The sequence below is a fragment of the Rhinolophus sinicus genome, chromosome 16 (genome assembly GCF_057876585.1).
Source record: "Rhinolophus sinicus isolate RSI-liver-muscle chromosome 16, RSI-T2T, whole genome shotgun sequence".
Lineage (NCBI taxonomy): Eukaryota > Metazoa > Chordata > Mammalia > Chiroptera > Rhinolophidae > Rhinolophus > Rhinolophus sinicus.
This window is the reverse complement of record NC_142516.1, coordinates 47,600,079-47,618,493: the sequence shown is the minus strand read 5'-3', so window position 1 is coordinate 47,618,493 and position 18,415 is coordinate 47,600,079. Positions and strand designations below refer to the sequence as shown.

General features: G+C 40.3%; 1 protein-coding gene across 3 annotated transcripts in view; it reads left to right on the top strand.

Moving 5' to 3' along the window:
- ENTREP1 (endosomal transmembrane epsin interactor 1) overlaps positions 1–18,415 on the top strand; it is a 60,703-nt gene that overhangs the window by 26,878 nt on the left and 15,410 nt on the right. For 2 of the 3 annotated variants that reach the window (XM_074330530.2, XM_074330531.2), the window contains exons 3-4: positions 9,020–9,130; positions 17,435–17,563. In XM_074330530.2, the coding sequence (XP_074186631.2) occupies positions 9,020–9,130; positions 17,435–17,563 (240 nt within the window). The remainder of the gene's footprint in view (positions 1–9,019; positions 9,131–17,434; positions 17,564–18,415) is intronic. The other variant, XM_074330533.2, reaches the window with a different exon arrangement.

Here is an 18,415-nt window from a genome sequence, read left to right as displayed (position 1 = left end):
AGTAGCAGATTCTTCTCAAAAAGCTGTGATCATCATTGCTGGGGAGTCATAAGATCTGACTCTCTAACTTACTAAATCTTGAGAAACTAACAGCAGTGGAGAAGAGGCCAGAAGCAAGAAGAGCACACAAATTAGAGAAGTACAAAGGAAAGGAGAAAAGAGTAATGGAATAAGGAAAGTGATGTCTCAGGATTCATAGATGTGCAATTTTATTTAGAACTAACTTTCAGTTGCCTTTGTCTTCAAATCCAAACTTTCTTCTGCCACCTTCTTCCCAAGAGGCATAGCAGACTACATTCTGACTCTTTCACCTTGTTTGAATAGCCAAGCTTATGTGTCACGTAACCTTCTGATTATTTCTTTTGAGAGTCTCATTTAATTTATTTCTTTTAAGGTTCTCCTTAGGATGTTTTCCTCCTGGTCGTAGCCGCATTCCTGATGAGAACATGTTAATTTAGGCATAGCAGAGCTGTCTAAGTCGTACTGGGGAATACGGAGCCAGACGCATGCTGAAGGCATCCCCTTTGTTTGTTATGCCTGGTTGCTTGGGTCATGAGAAAAGTCAGTTTCCTGAGAAATGAGGGGCCTGTGCTGAAAGGGAGCCCGGGGAGACGTGGGTTCTGCAAGAGAATGGGGGAAAGGACCACCGGAAGGGCAGAATTCCTTTTTCACAAGCAAAGAGCCTTGAAACTACCTCTGAGATTTGTACGTTTTCATCAGGAATTAGCAACTATCGGTTGCTCATCTTGAAGCTGTTCCCAAACTGATGAAAAATTGTGTCTTATTTTGGTGGAGAGAGGAAGAAGCCTTTCACTCCTGTTGCAAAAGGAATTGGAAATTAATGTTACTATATTTTAAACACTTTATAAAAAGAAAATCTTTGTACAGCTGTAACATGAGTAAATCTAACATGACTTAAACATCTTTGAGAGGAAAGAGAGCCAGCTGGTTATGTTCAGAGCAATGGGCCTATGTTTGGCTTGTTGGCAAGGAAAACCAGTCTGGATGTTAGCAATATGTCTGCCAAGTTTCTGGAAGAAGTTTAAAGGGTGTCACGGGAGTGAAGCCTGGGAATAGGTTGTCTTGGGGTCTAAGGATGAAAAGCACACAGACAGACCAAGCCAGTGCATGTGTGAGCTCCCGAAACAGGAAAGCAGCAAGAATCTGGGCTTTGTGAGTGGTTGTGATTTATTATGTTTTGCTGGTTGTCATGGTGCTGGGTGGTCAATCAGAACATTCATTTTGCTAAACTACTTCAGGAAGATTTCAGTTTGATGTCTTGTCTTCAGTTTTTCCTCCCCCAGCTCATTGTGTTGTGTTCAGGTAACTTTGCTCATGATTCTACATCTTTGCTTCCCCAAACTGAATTAAAATTTTAAATATTAAGAGTCACATATGCAGTTACATTAACAATCATTGGTTCTGTGAAATTTGTCTTACAAACCAGTGACTAATCGGTGAGTGGTTTGGAGCTTGGACTCTATGTCTCCGAGAACATAAATGTTAAAATGTCAGATTTCCAGCCAGATCACAGGACATTCTTCTTTTAATAGAAAATGTAACCTGAATTCTAAGGTTGTGCTTCCACCTACTTACCCACTACCCCTACTCCTTCTTTCTTCACAATAATGGGACAGGAGTCCCAACTGTGGAGGCAGAGCCTCAGAAAGTAGTTTCCAGGCTCTCGGCCTCACATAGACAGGTGCTGGCTCAGGTAGTAAATGACCATCAATGTGATTGGATGGCCATCAGCTGTGGCTAGTTGGCCGTCAGCTGTAACCAGTGAGCCATTGGCCACTAATATAACTGCTGTGGCTACGCTAGCAGAAGGAGAGAGAAGAATGGGGGCTAGCAAGAAGATGGCGGCTGGGCTGGCAAGCGTGGATGGCGGTTTGCGGACAGTGTGGATCCAGCCTCCAGTGAGAGTATAGTGCCGCCAGAGAGAATATAGTGGTATGACTCCCCTACCTATGGCTCCGTGGGTGTTCCTTTTTGGCCTCACCATATCCTGCGTTCTTGTATGGGGAGCGGGAGCAGAGACTCCGCCTGACGCCCAGCATGACACCAACCCTTCCCATCTTCCTTCCCCAGGAAGTGGTGAGTTCCCATCCAGAGCAATGGTAGCAGCCATTTTCATGCAAGCAGTGAGAATAAATTTTGTGTTTGCGTTTCAGGGCCTGTCTGTATATGTTCCAGAATATTAGTGAGAATGCTTGAGACCCTCTATGTGGTGTTTATCATAAAGAATCAATTTGCTTTCATTTGTTCACTGAGTGATTGATGGATTCATTCATTCAATTATTCATTCATTCAGTATTATTTAAGACCACCTATGTTTTAGGTTCAGATTTTGTGCCCCATGTGAGAAAAGTATATTTTGTTTTCTATTTATTTTGAGCAGTAGAAAAGGCTGCATGTGGAAAAAAGAAGGCATGGTGATTAAATGAGTGCCAGTGAATGTGAATGTGAAAGAAAAGGATTGAGACAGTATTAGTATTTTTTAAACGAAAAGTTTTTGAGATGTTTTTCCTCATGAGTAAAGAATTTGGTGAGTTTTTGATATTTAAATAGAAAAAATACACCCACACACATAGATACAGACAAAAGGTCACTAATCCCTTTCATGAGGGCTCCACCCTCATGACCGAATCACCTTCCAAAAGCCCCACCTTTTAATACCATCATCTCGGGGGTTAGGATTTCAACATATGAATTTTGGGGGACATACACATTCAGATCATAACACTGATTTCATTCCATCTATGAGTATACTATAATCTGTTTATCCATTCTCCTATTCTTGGACATTTACATTGTTTTTATTTTATGGTTATTATGAATTAGTTGCTATGAACGTTCTTTTACTTGTCTTTTTGTGGACATATGCATTGATTTGTCCTGAGTATCTACCTAAAAGTGAATTGCTGGATCATAGGGTGGTGTATGTTTAACTTTGTAAGAAACCGCCAATAGTTTTCCATAGTGGTTGTACCATTTTCGAACTGTTTTTTAGACTCTCAATCAGTCCTGTTTTTAGATTCTGAGTAGTAAATCCTATTGAGTTCTGTCTTTCTTCATTGCTATTGTAGGATTCCATTTTCTCAGGACCACTGAGTCAATTCACACTTGACCGGGGGCATTCTAGCTTCTAAAATTTTGTTGCTGTTTTCCCATTTTCTCTTTATGGATTTTGTTGCTGTTTTCCCATTTTCTCTGTCTTTATGGATTTCTGCATTTGAACTTTTTCCTTTACTGCCATTTTAATGAGTTTTCAGGGATTAGTAGAATTAAATGCTTATGTTCAACTCACCATTTTAAACCTACTCATTTTAAAACTACTCTACCTTCACACAGTTACTGGAATTATTTACTTAAGCAGGCATAGTTCAGTTTTGGTTGTATCTTGAGCTTGGAGCAGTAGGGGAGTAAGAAGTAAAATAAAAGTCCTTAGGCAGTAGGGAAAGGTCAACCTATTTAGAGAATGAAATCTATATCAAAAAAACATTCAACAATACCAAGCTGTGATAGGCATAATTATTTAATGATATTATGTGATGGGGATTATGAGGGGCTTTTAGCAGGTAGGAACAGGCAAATTGAAAGTGATGTTTCTTCTTGATAGCCTCAGGTTCTCCAAACATTCTTTTATTGGGTCATTTAATTAAAATCTGAAGGCACAATTGCAAAAGATCAGAGTTGAGGTGAATTCCAAATACAGAATTGAAAACATAATACCTTTCTTATCAAGCCACCTGGTATATAAGTGTTATAAAATAGTCATGATTCAAGTTAGTAATAATAATACCCAACGCATGAAAGGCTTCACTCGTGTTGCTAGTCCTTGGGAGAGGACCTGATCTATGGACCTTGGGATTGTGTATCTCACCCTTATATGGATAGATTTTGCATCTTATCCTTAAAAGCCATAGGGTGCAGTGGGCCAAGCCCTCTACTTTTTTGGTCCCATTATCTTTCATGTCTACAACACAAGTTCTAGAAGGACATTTCTCCATGAGCTCTGGGCTTTTCTGTTTTTGGATGGTAAATCCCAATGATGAATTGGCTTCAGTAGAATTCAGGAACTGTAACTCATGTCATTCACCTCCTTAGGTAGGTGATGATAAATTTGAAGTGAGATCAATAGGAACTAGGCTCAAAGAGCAGGAAAAAATTTAGGTTAAATATAAGGAAAAATTTTATAGAGAAGTTGTGTCAGTCAAGTCTCAGCAGGACACAGATGACACAATAAAATTATAACTTGACAAGAGGTTAATATAGAGCCTGTTCACAAAGGTATGTGCAGGGTGTAGGGAACAGGGACGCTGTTACTACCACCAGGCCTGACGAGAGAAGAGGAAGCAGTGGCCAAAATCTGGAAGTTGGAATCATGTACAGAGGACCCCTTGACAGGACCTGTGGCTTTCCACAGAGGGACACAGCCAGCCTGAGGCAGCAGAGAAAGAACCAGGAAAACAACTACATTAACCTCACTCTCCTTGTTCCCTTACATCTTCTGTCAGGGCTCCCTGTTGGTTAAAGTAACTAGAGGCCAGAGGGCAAAGGAGCCCCATTCATATAGCCTCCCTGGGAAGAGAGCAGGGTAGTGAAGAGTGTCACGGTAGTTTAAAAATGAATAGGTTTAAAATGGTGAATTGAACGGAAGCCTGGAGTGCGTTCCTAAAGCAGACTGCGGAAAGAATTCTTTTTAGAGAGAAGTTTTGGAAACAATATACCTGCAGATTATTCTTACAATGGAGTACCCTTTCCAGCTGCCATAAATTCAGGTGTGTCACAAACATAAGAACAAAATGCTGGTAGCAGACTTGGTGCAATTCACTGTGCAATAGCAAAGCTACTCACCCAAAGAGGAAATGCCTATGGTTAATCATCAGACAACTTCTCACATAGTATTTTGCACTTTTACAACGGACTTTCATAGATATAAATTTGTCTTATTCTCTCAATAATCTTGTGAGGTAGGTTGAAAGATAGATCTGTTTAACAGATGAGAAAAGTGAGTCTCACGGAGGTTGCCTAAGACATCACAAGCACCACTTGTCTAAGATAACAAGTGGGAAAGCCTGAATTTGAACCAGGTTTCCTGATTTCCCAATCAGGTGCTTTCCACAAAGAGAAACTCAGATCGCAGCACTGATCTTTTTTTAAAGGAAAGAATGATGACAATATAAGCGACATAAATTCTTCCTCTTTCCAGATATAGCTGAGTGGGCTTTGTGACTCTGATGTTCTGCATTAGTAGCTGATGTTTCACGGTCTTCTGTTTGAAGGGACGCCATCTGGTGATGTTTGGGATGGAAAATTGGGTTTTGGGAGTTATACCATTATAACTGGGTTAAAGCCAGAGCGGTCCATTCTGAAGGTCCCTGTAAATCCAAATGGGTCTCTGATAACTAATATTTTGTACCCCTGAACCTGATCCAACCTCTGAAAGACATATGCTTGGTATCTTAACAACCCCCATGTCTGATATTTGCACAGTGGTTTATACTAGAGTAATTCAAGTGGCTATTTGGCCAATCAGTTTGGCCAGAGTTGTAATAATATAATTAAAAAGCCATGTTCATGAATAAATCTGGGGAACAGCACATGGTGATTTTTTACACATACTATGTGCCTCCGCTTAGCTGCTCATTCTGGGCTTTGCAAGGGGTGGGATTCTGGTGATTTGACTCTAGCTTCTTATTGGCAGACCCTTCAGTGCAGGAGAAAAGTGAAGCCTCACAGGCAGTGAATCCCCGGGGGCATTCTCTCACCTTGTTTGTTCTGACATTTCAGAAGTAGCCCCATCCACTGTATGATCTCACACTCCTTCCCGGCAGCTGGACTCAGGATTTTCTTCCTCAGTTAAAAAAAAAATAAAAAATACACATATATATATTTATATATATAAAATAAATATATATATAATATATATAATATATATGTGATATTGTATATATATTATATATATCATATATATATATATGTAATATGTAAAGTTATTTATGTAAATCCCAGCTCATAAATGTTCAGTTAGCTAAGTTTTGACAGTTGGACACACCCAGGTAGCCAATATCCAAAAGAAGATATAGAACATTTTTATCACTCCAGAAAATTCCCTTATCTCTTCCCAGTCAGTCGCTTTATTCCACACCTCTTTTATGAAAACGGGCAACCACTCTTCTGGTTTCTATCACCATCATATTTTTCTGTTCTTGAACGTTATGTAACTGGAGTCATACAGTATCTGGCTTGTTTTACTCAATGTAATGTCTTTAACCTTCACGCTGCTGTCCATCAGTAGTGTGTCCTTTTTTATTGCTGGAAGTATTCCACTGTTTGAAAATACCACAATTTTTTTTATTCTCCTGTTGTTGGATGCTTGAGTTCTTTTCATTTTTGGTCTAATATGAATAAAGCTGCTATAAACATTCTTCTGTAAGTTCTTTTGTGGGCAATTGCACTTACTTCTCTGGGTCTTTTTCTAGGAGTGGAATTGTAGGTTACCGAGTAGGTGTATATTTAGACTTTTTTTGCATTTTTTTAAATAAAATTTTTGTGCTAGAATAGTTTTAGATTTACAGAAATATTGCAAAGATAGTACAGAGTGGTCCTATATACCTCACACCTAATTTCCCGTTATTGACACCTTACATTAGTATGGCACATTTGTCACAATTAATGAACCAATACTGACACATATTTTCAACAAAAAGCTATGCACTTCAGATTTCCTTAGTTTTTACCTAATATCCTTTTTCTGTCCATGATCCCACCCTAGGACACCACATTACATTTAGTTGTTAGGTCTGTTTAGGCTCTTCTTGGCTGTGACCATGTCTCAGATGTTTCTTGTTTTTGATGACCTTGACTGTTTTGAGGAGTACTTGTCAGGTATTTTGTAGAATGTGCCTCAGCTGGGATTGTCTGCTGTTTTTCTCATGATTAGACTTATTATGGGTATTGGGGTAGGAAGAGCACCAGAGGTAAAATGCCATTCTCATCATATCATCCCAAGGGTACATGCCATCCACCAATGACTTACCGGCAATGTTAACGTGACTTGACGTCGTGTGTCTGGTTTCCCCATTAGAAAGTGACTCTTCTTCCTCTTTTCATGCTGAATTCTCTGGAAGGCACTCACCTTGTGCAGCCCACACTTAAGGAGTAGGGAGGTGAGGACAGAAAATCTCTGCCCTAAATTATTTGGGATTCCTCTGCATGAGAGAATTATATTTAATTTTTAAGAAACTGGAAAACACTTTCCTAAAGTGGTGGTACCATTTTATACCTGGACAAGTGATGCCTGGGAGTCCACGGGCTCCCCCTCCTCACTCATACTTGCTGTGGTCAGTCTTCTTAATTTTAACCTTGGTGTGAACTGGTATCTCATTATGGTGTTAATTTGCATTAATGATGACTATCGATGTTGACACCTTTTCATGTGCTTTGTGGCCATCCCTGTATCTCCTTTTGTGAAATATATGTTCGATTCTTTTGCCCAGTGTTTAATTTGGGTTGTTTGTCTTTTTATTACTGAGTTATGTGTATATTCTGGATAAAGGTTCTTTGCCTATTGATTATCCTAATGGTGTCACTTGACGCGCTGGATTTCAGATTTTAATGAAGAGGTTTGGGGTTCAGTGTTGGGTAATGGCCTCTCACCCATTTACATCTGATGCTGCTAAGTTTTCATTATGAAGATTAGTGGTGTGCCGGTGGGCATAGGGATTATCACCACACTTTCTTTTTAAGGCATCTGATATTCCAAAGGAAAGTGCAAGTCTTCCCCGTAGTGACAATAACGGTGTCGCTGGTGCGAGGATTCCAGATCGATAAGGTCTCTCTGAGTAGCAGCTGCCCCTGCATAGAAGAAGCCCAAGCGAGAAGACCCGGTTCTGTCCTATGCCAGTTACGCACTCTCCTTTTCCACAAAGCTCACAACACAGCGCAAGAGGGGCCATGTGTACAGGCTGCTCAAGTCAAGTCCTACAGACACTCAGGAATCTAGCCTGGGAAGCAGTAACACAGCAGCTGCCGGCAGCATTTTCCCCAAGATTGGATGACAGAGAGCATAGTCGTTTTACACAGTAACAAAAAGCAGAAGCCAGACTCCTCTTGGAGAGGAAGAAAGAATTCCTCTTAGGAAAAGAGGCATCGTGTGGTATTAAATATTGACTCATAACTTGCATTTGGGGTGGTACTTGGAAGCTTCTTGGAACACTAACAATAAAGAACAAGCTTTCTTTATTAGAGTTGACGTATCAGCTACCTGAAATGCTGCATGGTTCTAACACTATAGTCATCATTCCAATATTTTATACTTGCTTTTGTATTTGTGATGAGGGTTGATATTGGTATAAATAGTCCTCAAGTTGAAAAGCCTTTGTAGTCTCCAATTTGCACCAAGTCAATACTGGCTTCTGTCGAGTTGATTTCTGTCAATTCTTAATCATTTAGGTAACATTTAACTGTGGGGAAAAGCACATGGGAGAACACTCTATACTTATTCTTTTGTACTTAAACTGTTCAGAACTGAAAAAAAACACACACCTCTTCTTTATTTTCACTTGTTTACAATGATTTCTGTCTAGTAATGGCTCTGAGCTCCTTGACTTCCCTGGGTTCTGCTTATATTCTAGAATTTTCCATTTGTCTATTTACCTTTGATCCTGCAAAACTCCGAAAAAATAACAATGGCTCAAGGAGGAACTAGCCATGGCTTAATGTAAAAGATAAAAGATAGGGAGTCAGGACACCCTTATATACAAAGAAGAAAAATAAAATAGGGACTTGAAATTACTGAGAAGAGTTGAAAGTCAATGGCATTCCTGAGCACATTTAAACAATTCTAAAAAGTGAAAAAAAAAAAAAAAATGTTTGGACACGAAAAACATGGCTCTGACTTTTAGAAAAATGTTTCGTCTAGGAAGAGAATGTGAGTTTGTGTTATTGAGAAAAAACTCTTTCGGAATTTAACTCTCGTCTTTTTCTAACTATGGTTTTCTTGCCATTTCAGGTAAACCTGTTTGTGCTGCTTTCTGTGGTGTGTGTCCTCTTAAATTTAGCTGGATTCATCCTAGGCTGCCAAGGGGCCCAGTTTGTGTCCAGTGTGCCCAGGTGTGATCTGGTAAGCAGTCCTGAAATCACAGTGCCCTGGGGCTGGCCGGCCCTGGCCTGTCTGGCTTTCCTCGGATGCTAGTGTGTGGCTGGCAACATCCAGCACCAGGCCGTGTCCTAAAGTGAAACCTGAAGTCGCTAAAAGGAAGCTGCCTGCTAATTATTTTACTCAGGTTGTCCATTATTTTTTTTTTCCAAAGCAGGGGCCAACCAACAGAACTCCAGAAGCACAGTAATACAAAGCATCATTAGTTAGTGAATGGATGGATTAGGTGTCCACAATCAATATCTGTTTGCTTTCATCTAACGAGGAAACATGAATATTATCAGAATAGAGGTCAGCAGTGCTTTATCCATTACCTTTGGAGGCCAGGTGTGTTTCAGCATTCAGAGTTGTTCAGACTTTTTAGAAGATAAACGTGATACATGCACTGTTTATTCGGTAGCACCCAGGTAATGGAAACTTGGTTTTCCGAGCTTTTTGGATTTTAGAATTGTGTATAAGAGGTTTTGGACCTGTGCTACCTGTTAATTTTTTTCTAAGTTTTAATTGTGGCTTAATGCACGTAACGTTTATCACCCTAACCATACAATAGTGTGAAGTACATTTACAGTGTTGAGCAACCAATCTCCAGGACTCTTTACATCTTGCAAAACTGAAACTGTACATATTAAACAACTCTCCATTCCCGCATCCCCAGCCGCTGACAACCGCTCTTCTTCTTTCTGACTCTGTGAATTTGACTGCCCTGGGTACTTCATATAAGTGGAATCATACAGTTTTTTTTTTGTGTTTTTTTTTTGTGACTGGCTTATTTCTCTTAGCATAATGTCCTTAAAGTTTATCCATGCTGTAGCATGTGTCAGAATTTCTTTCCTTTTTAAGGCTGAATCATATTTCATTGTATGTATATGACACATTTTGTTTATCTGTTCATCCATCAGTGGACAATTGGGTTGCTTTTCTCTTTTGGTGTTATTGTGAACAATTGTGCTATGAAAAGGGGTTTACAAATATCCATGTGAGACCCTGCTTTCAATTCTTTGGGGGTATATACCCAGAAGTGGAATTGCTGGCCATCTCTAAACTTCTAAAAAAGGTTTCTTAGTAACGGATAACTCCCTGTGGCACAAAGCAAAAAGTAAAAGGGCTTTTTAGGAGTTGTAATGAATCCCATCTATTTGGAACTTGGTGGCAAGGCAATCTCACCGTTCCAAAGCCGGCAGGGTGCAAGCAGAGAAGGCGGCCACATTTCTCCAAAGGTTGTGATAAAGCCCTTGCAGTGAAACTCATGACTTTCCCAAATAGGAAATCTCCTTAGGGACTGTTTGCCTTTCTTATCAGTGCTTTACACCTTTTGGGATTTTTGTCATTTCATTACTTAATAACCTTAGGTTATGAAGTCACAAGATCACAACCTTTTCTGGTTTTTCAGATTCTCTGCAATTCGCCCTCATCCCGTCCTCTCATTGCCACAGTTTATGCTCCCTGTATTTGAGCCAAAACCTGCGTGTCATTACCCAGGTTCCTGCCCTAGTTTCTTATTTCTAACAACGCTGTCTCTCCCTGCAGAATTCCCTGTCCCTTACTTCTGTGTTCATCCAAATATTATCAGTTTTTTGAAGGCCCATTCCTAGATGCTCTCTTTCAAGAAATATTCCCTCATCCCCACAGAAGGTAATCTTCCAGAATGTACTATCTGTGCATCTCTTAGGAATTTATCCTTTTTTGGGGGTGGTGGTGGAGGGGGCTAAAGATATTTATATATATGTGTCTTCTTTCTTCTTCCAGGCTAGAATCTCCCTGAGGACAGTATCTGGTTCTCTATTATCATGGGAGTTTTTAGCAGCCCCCTAAACATTTCTTCATATACAGAGAGTTCCCAGGAAAAAATTTTTGGAACAAAGCTTGATTTTCCAATTACTAATCACACAGCAAATTAGAAGGGGCAAAAAGAGTACACACAGGCTGGAAGTGAAAAGTCATAATATATTGAAAGACGATTGGGCAAAATTGTAGCATCTGTTACATGCAAGACACTGTGTTAGAGGCTGCAGAGGCGAAAGCAAAGTCAGATGTTGTTGTTCATCTAGAAGTGTATTGTGCAGCAAGAGGAGTCGGATGCACGTGGCCCATGCTTGGTCATTGTTGGTGGAAGGAATGAATAAACGCCCAACTGCAGAGCAAGGTAGACTGTGACCAGCTATCAGAGTGAGATGCAGTGCATGCAAAGGGATGCAAAAGAAGGGCGTGTACCCATGGACTGGTGGGGGAGGCTACCTGAAATATAGGTATTGAGATGGACCTTGAACAATGAATAAATACAGGAAGTAGGTAGAAACCAAGAGAAGAGAGGATTTGGAAGACGGTGTTAAAGTTTGCCTAGTGACTAGATCATCATAGTTCTGGAGAAAAAAGAAGCCAGATTGCAGGGGTTAAAGGTATATATACTTGTAGTTGACTTTTCTGAGACATTCTGTGGTCCTGTACTCTGGCTGCGTATTAGAATAACCTGGGGTTACTCCCAGGGCTTTATCACAGCCTTTGGAGAAATACTCAAACTTGGGCCCCACCCACATCCAGAGATTCTTAATTGCCCTAAAGTGGGGGCCTGGACATGAGGTGATTTTTTTTTTGTTTATTTTTTATTTTTTTAAATTTTTTTAGCTTTTAAGTGTATTTTTAATTAAAAAAATTTCCCACCACAAAACCAACTCTGCAATTATTTCTGGTTATATAATTGTAAAATTTTGGGTATATATATATATATATATATATATGAATGACAGAATTTTTAAAAATCATTTGAAATTTTACTATTCTGGGATAGCACAGTTAACTACTTGATGATTTTTCTTTTGTATTTCTCACATAATTTTCCCTCAACAGGACCATATACTGTAATTGTTTTTCATTAGGGAGGCTATTTGACAGATTAAGCCTTTTGGGGGAGGAGATGCTCTTCTTTCCTCTTTCCCTCTTCACCCACATCAGTCACCCCAAATCCATGGTAACAAGCTGGGATGTTCCCTTTCATGTTCCAATGCACATAGAATCTTACATAAATGTGTATGGGGTGGGGTGATTCGTAATCTATTTTTTTTAAATGGAATATATTGTATCTACTTCCCTGCATATTGTTTTTTTCTCACTTAAATATATAGTAGAAACAGATGTAACGCCCTTTATTTCTTTACAAGTTAGTTCTCTATTTTCTTGTCTGTCATGGTTTGGGTTTTGTCCACTAGAAACAATGCTGCTAGACTACCATCCCGCATGTCCCTGTGGGGGCTTTCCCCTAAGTGGAGTCACTTCCCGGGACAGTGATTGTGCTTCTGCTTGTCTCAGTTTTTGTTACACATTCAACCATTTGATGACTATTTTTTTTTAATTGAGCTAAAATTTATGAACAGTGAAACGCACACATCTTCAGTGTGCAGTTCATTGAATTTTGACCAATGTGTATTTTCATCTTGACAAATACTCTCATGTGTACACCCCAAACAAGATCTAGAACATTTTTAGCACTTTTGAAAGTCCTAGGGGTGGCTGGTTAGCTCAGTTGGTTAGAGCGCCGTGCTCTTAACAAAAAGGTTGCTGGTTTGATCCCCGCATGGGCCACTGTGAGCTGTGCCCTCCACAACTAGATTGAAACAACTACTTGACTTGGAGCTGATGGGTCCTGGAAAAACACCGGGAGGGGAGGGGAGGGGAGGGGAGGGGAGGGGAGGGGAGGGGAGGGGAGGGGAGGGGAGGGGAGGGGAGGGGAGGGGAGGGGAGGGGAGGGGAGGGGAGGGGAGGGGAGGGGAGGGGGGAGGGGGGAGGGGGAGGGGGAGGGGAGGGGAGGGGGAGGGGGGAGGGGAGGGGGGAGGGGGAGGGGAGGGGGGGAGGGGGGAGGGGGGAGGGGGGGAGGGGGGAGGGGAGGGGAGGGGAGGGGAGGGGGAGGGGGGAGGGGAGGGGGAGGGGGAGGGGAGGGGAGTCCTCTGGTGTCTTCTCTCAGGCAATCTCTACTCTGTCATAGGCAACCACTGTTCCAGTTCTTTCCCCATAGATTAGTTTGCCTTTTCTTGACCTTCATACATATGGAGTCATATGATATGTACCTTTTTGTGTCTGACTTATTTTGCTGAATGTGAAGTTTTTGAGATTCATCCATGTTTTTGTTTCTGTTACATCAGTTGTTTGCTTTTTTTCTGGTATCGGCGATGCAGTATTTCACTGTACATAAATACTACAATTTTATCCATTCTCTTGTTGATGGGCATTTGCATTTCTAGTTTGGGAGAATTATGGGCGATATTTTTGTATAGATTTTTTTTGTGTGTGGGCCTGTTTTTGTTTCTCTTGAGTAAATACATATCAATAGAACTGCTGGGTTATGTGATAACTAGATGTCTAACTTTATAAAAAACGACTAAATGGTTTTCCAAAGTGGTTGGGGAATAAGTATTTTTAATTTAGAACATATTGTTAGTTCCTTTAATAAAGGGCTTCAACTCAACATTTCTACCAGTGACCCTCCACCTGCAACAAGTGTTTCTTTCTCTTTAATTTTTTCCAGTCTAATGGAGCTGAAGGGAGATCTCATCTTTACTTTAATTTGCAGTTACCTAATTGCTAAAGATGGCATCACCATTTCTTTTTAAAGCTTCCCAGAAGATTCTAGGGTTGAGAGTGAAAATATAGGGTGATGGTGGGAGGAAGGAGAGGATGACAGCTTCAGTTAATAGTGTCAAGATTGAAGGATGGATGTTTTTCATTTAGGATTGGGGAGACTTGAACAGATTTGTTTGCAGGTAGGTTAGAGATTGGTGAGAAGTTAAAATTAGTTTTTAGAAACATTGAGCATGTTAGGTCTGAATGTTAGAGACCTTGACTTAATGTTAGGTCTCTGAATGTTAGGTCTCAGAGACCTTGACTTACAGACAGAGCCGTGTCTGCAAGAAAACAACAAAATGTCTGTTGGCCTGCAGACATAGCCAAACTTTTGATAACAGAAAATGCCACAAAACAGCTACTGGCTTACAGGCAGTCAGCATTTTCTATTCAAACAATGCTACCCTGTCAGCACAGTCCCTATAAAACCTTCCTCACCCCCCTCCCTTGGGACTGCAAGTCAGACTCCTTTAGACGTGCAGCCCGGGCTATAGCTGTCTTTGTTCAGCCCAATAGACTTTCTCTTAATAAAATAGACTTGCTCTTAATAAAATAGACTTTCTCTTAATAAAATAGACTTTCTCTTAATAAAATAGACTTTCTCTTAATAAACTTTCTTAACTTGCCTGACCATGTGTGTTCCTTGATCGACTGGCCTATCAGAGCAGAGATGGGATTAAGAAGGGAGATGAAGGACTAGGAACAGGAAGAACGCTGAACACAAAATGCACAGTTGCCTAGAAGCATTTTGTACAGAGCCTCAGGGCTTCTTGTATCAGTGGGGCACACTCATTGATATTCATTATCATTTGCATAGTCATTAAACTTTCAAATAGTCTTGTTTAAAAGGATTAACCTTCACTCATCTGGAAAATTTTGCCATCCAGACTGGCTCACCCCGAATGTTTCTGTCTATTCGGATGTCTGGTGCGTGACTAATGCAGCCATGTGTGTGCAGCCCACACAGGCCCGGTTTCTCTCTCAACTCTTGTATCAAGAATGGACTCGTTGTGGGAAGGGAGTACTTTGTAAGATGACACCTCATCTTAACTGAGGGAGGTGGAATCTTCGGGTAAGATCTTGAGGCTTACACAAGTACAAGAAATAGAAATTGCCCTGTGTCATGCTGGAAAAAGTGAGCTTGGTGCCTGTTTGGAGAGTAGAGGGCCTTGTGTACATGAGCAGCATGTACCCATGTGCAGAATGTATCAATGTATCATCTCTGTTAGCTGCTTATTTGTTACTACTAAATAGTGCTGTAAGTAGCAAAACAGGAAGTTCTCAGCTGGAAACTGAAGGAGGAAGCCCCCTGGGAGTACTATTTACCTGCTGAATTTAGCCCAGTGTAAGGACTGTTATTAATTATGGAAGAGGGGCCAAGAAAAGCCAGTAATCCCTGAGAGGAAAGAAAAGTTCCCACTGGCCTTGACCCTGCCTAGAGAAATCCTGTCTGAATGGGCACCATCGTTTTCCTTTAGAAGGAAAGAATCTAGTATAGATATTTGCAGCAGGATATATCTTTAAAAATGTGAGACAATGGAAGAAAAACTCAAATATAAACAGCCTGTGCCCTTGTGTGTCTGTGGGGGGGCGGGGTTGTGGATCTAGGTGTGGGGACATTGTTGCAATAATCCCCATGAACAAACCAGGAAAGGACAGAGACCAAGTGGGGATGAATTGATAGATTATGGAGTCCGTTCAGGCAACTCTCATTGTAATTCTTTGTAATCAGCGGGATAATTTGTATCAAAATCTGGTCATCAGTGTTTGATATAATAATGTATCCTTTTCAATGTGGTTTAAGGACAAGGAAATGTTACAGAATCCTTGGAGTTCTGGAAGAGGCAACACTAATCTATATAGGAAAAAAAACAAACCAGTGGTTGTCTCCGGGAGGGTGTGGACAGGGATTGATGGGGAGGGGTGTGGGAAACGTACTCTTGACAGTAATGTCCTCTATGTTCATAAGGGTTCCGGTTACACAGGTGTATGCATTGCTCAGAATTCCTTGAATGGTATGCTTAGGTTTGTGTATGTAAATTGTGTGTGTGTGTGAGAGTTCCATCTCATAAAAAGAAGGAAAACTACAACCAAGCCAAAAAATGTGCAATCCAGTAGTGGAATTATTTTTCTTTAGCTTCCTAGTCAACTGGTGTTATAAGGAACTCATAATTTGGAAAAATAGCATGAAATTTATTACTAAGATGAGATTGTAAGAATCTTAATTCAGTAAGAAAAAACTTTTTTTTTTTTTTCCGTTTAGTAACTAAACCATTGCAGATGGTCAGTCATTCTTAAAGATTTCTTCAGAAATTTGCAGCTAGTAAAGTCAAAGCTGCCTGGTTAATAACAAGTGTGAAAGAGGTGTGGCCTTTTTTTTCAGCCAAGATAGGATAGCCAACTTCAACAGCTCAAGCAGCAGAGCAAGTAAGGACAAACCTCTGCCTCCAGATTATGAGTTTTATGAGCTATGATCACGTATTACTTATTTTCACAACTTGACTTAAGGGAAACTTGGAAAAGTGACCACAAGTTTGCAAAGCATCTCACTAAAATATATACGAGATTACTCATCAGTGACGTTACCACGTCAACAAAGAAAACATGGAAGATATGAACTAAGAGATCTTAAAGAGCCTACGTGGTTTAGGGCTACTGGACACCAAATACACCCTGGGTTTCTTACAGGCACATATTGCATTGGTCTTTCTTGTCCTCTTGGAGTTTGGTGGGGCTTTGTGATTTACTTTCGCAATGATGTGTGAACTAAAGTGATGAGTGTCATTTCCAAGAGGAAGATTTAAGCTGAGGTTACCAGGTTTAGCCAATAAAATTACAGGACACCCAATTAAATTTGAATTTCAAATAGACAGCTAATAGGTTTTTTGTTTGTTTGCTTGTTGTTTTTTTTACTATAAATATGTCTTATGCAGTATTTGGGACATATACTGAAAAATGGTCTGTTATTTGTCTGAATTCAAGTTTAACTGAGCGTCCTGTGGTTTATCTGGCAACCCTACTTTAAGTGCCAATGTGTGATTCTGTGTTTTCCCGAAAGTAAGACCTAGCTGTACAATCAGCTCTAATGCATCTTTTAGAGCAAAAATTAATATAAGAACTGGTCTGATTTTGCTATAAGACCAGAGATATAATATAATATAATAATATAATATAATATAATATAATATAATATAATATAATATAATATAATATAATATAATATAATATAATACAATAGTACCGGGTCTTATATTAATTTTTGCTCCAAAAGACGCATTAGAGCTGATTGTCCGGTGAGGTCTGATTTTCGGGGAAACAGCGTTCGTCTTGTGTTCTCCATCTCTCTGGCATAGTGATAATCAATCCTGAGATGGTAGATGCTCCATCAACCTGTGTATCTAAGGGAATATGATGAGCAGAGTCCCCTGCTGACCTGCAATGGACGTGTAGCATATTCAAGAAATAACCTTGGTTGGTTAAGCCCCGGGAATTTGGGGGCTGGCTGCTACCACAGCATACCCTAGCCTATATCCTGATACAGACACTGCCTGACTCTGAACCCTGCCATATCTCATTCTGTAGGATTGGCGGTCTGTAGTGTAGCCTGTGTATTTTTTTCTTAATAATTGAGTTATTGTTCTGCCTCTCCCTCTTAAGGTGGACTTAGGTGAAGGCAAGATTTGCTTCTGTTGTGAAGAATTTCAACCAGCCAAATGCACAGACAAAGAAAATGCCTTGAAACTCTTCCCGGTTCAGCCTTGCAGCGCCGTTCACCTTCTACTTAAGGTACCCGAAATGGATTCCAGCAATAGATACACCGCAGGGTCCCCAGAGAAGGCATAGTTACTTGAAATATCCCTACCCCGTGACCTCCTTCAAACAGTGACACTGCTGAAAGGAGACCTGAGCAACCCCTCATCAGGGACCAAGAGACAGAATTGAACACAGGAAGAGCCACAGATTATTGTGTGTCTCTTAAACTATATGTGGATGGCTTTCTTTGTGTTCAAGAGTTATATGATAGTAAAAAATGTAAAGGAGCCTAAATATACACATATGTATGTATATGTGTTTTTATACACGTGTTCACACGTACACAGATATATGTAGCTACATATATATGATGTAGCTTTTAACAAAAGCTGTAAATTGCATGCCCATTTGTCATTGTTCTGATACTCCGTTGTTCGTGTAAATGAGCGCTGCCATTGTAGGACACATAGACTAAGGAGAGATATTGGCCAGAAAATACAAGAGAAATTCAAGCACTTCTTGTTTAAATGCAGCAACAATACTAAGCAAAAGAGATGAAAAACAAATGATCCCAGTTGAAGAGAAATACAAAATTAACCTTTATTCGGGAATTGGATGAAAATTGTGTCCTGACTTAAGGCACATTAGCCCAGTGGGTGACAAGATGGGTTGGTGAATCCTGAGGTGTTAGCTTTTGGATAGTCGACTACTAATAGCTTTCTTTAGATCTTTGTTTTGGGTTTGTTTTTTGTGGGGAGCAGGAATCTCTAAGCAGAGAGAGAAGCTGCCAGCTCTATGGGTTATGCAGGATGTAAAAATGGCCCTCTTTCTTTGGCTTCTGGTTTTTTGGTAGCTGAGTCACCCCCATACTTTCTGAGCCAGGAC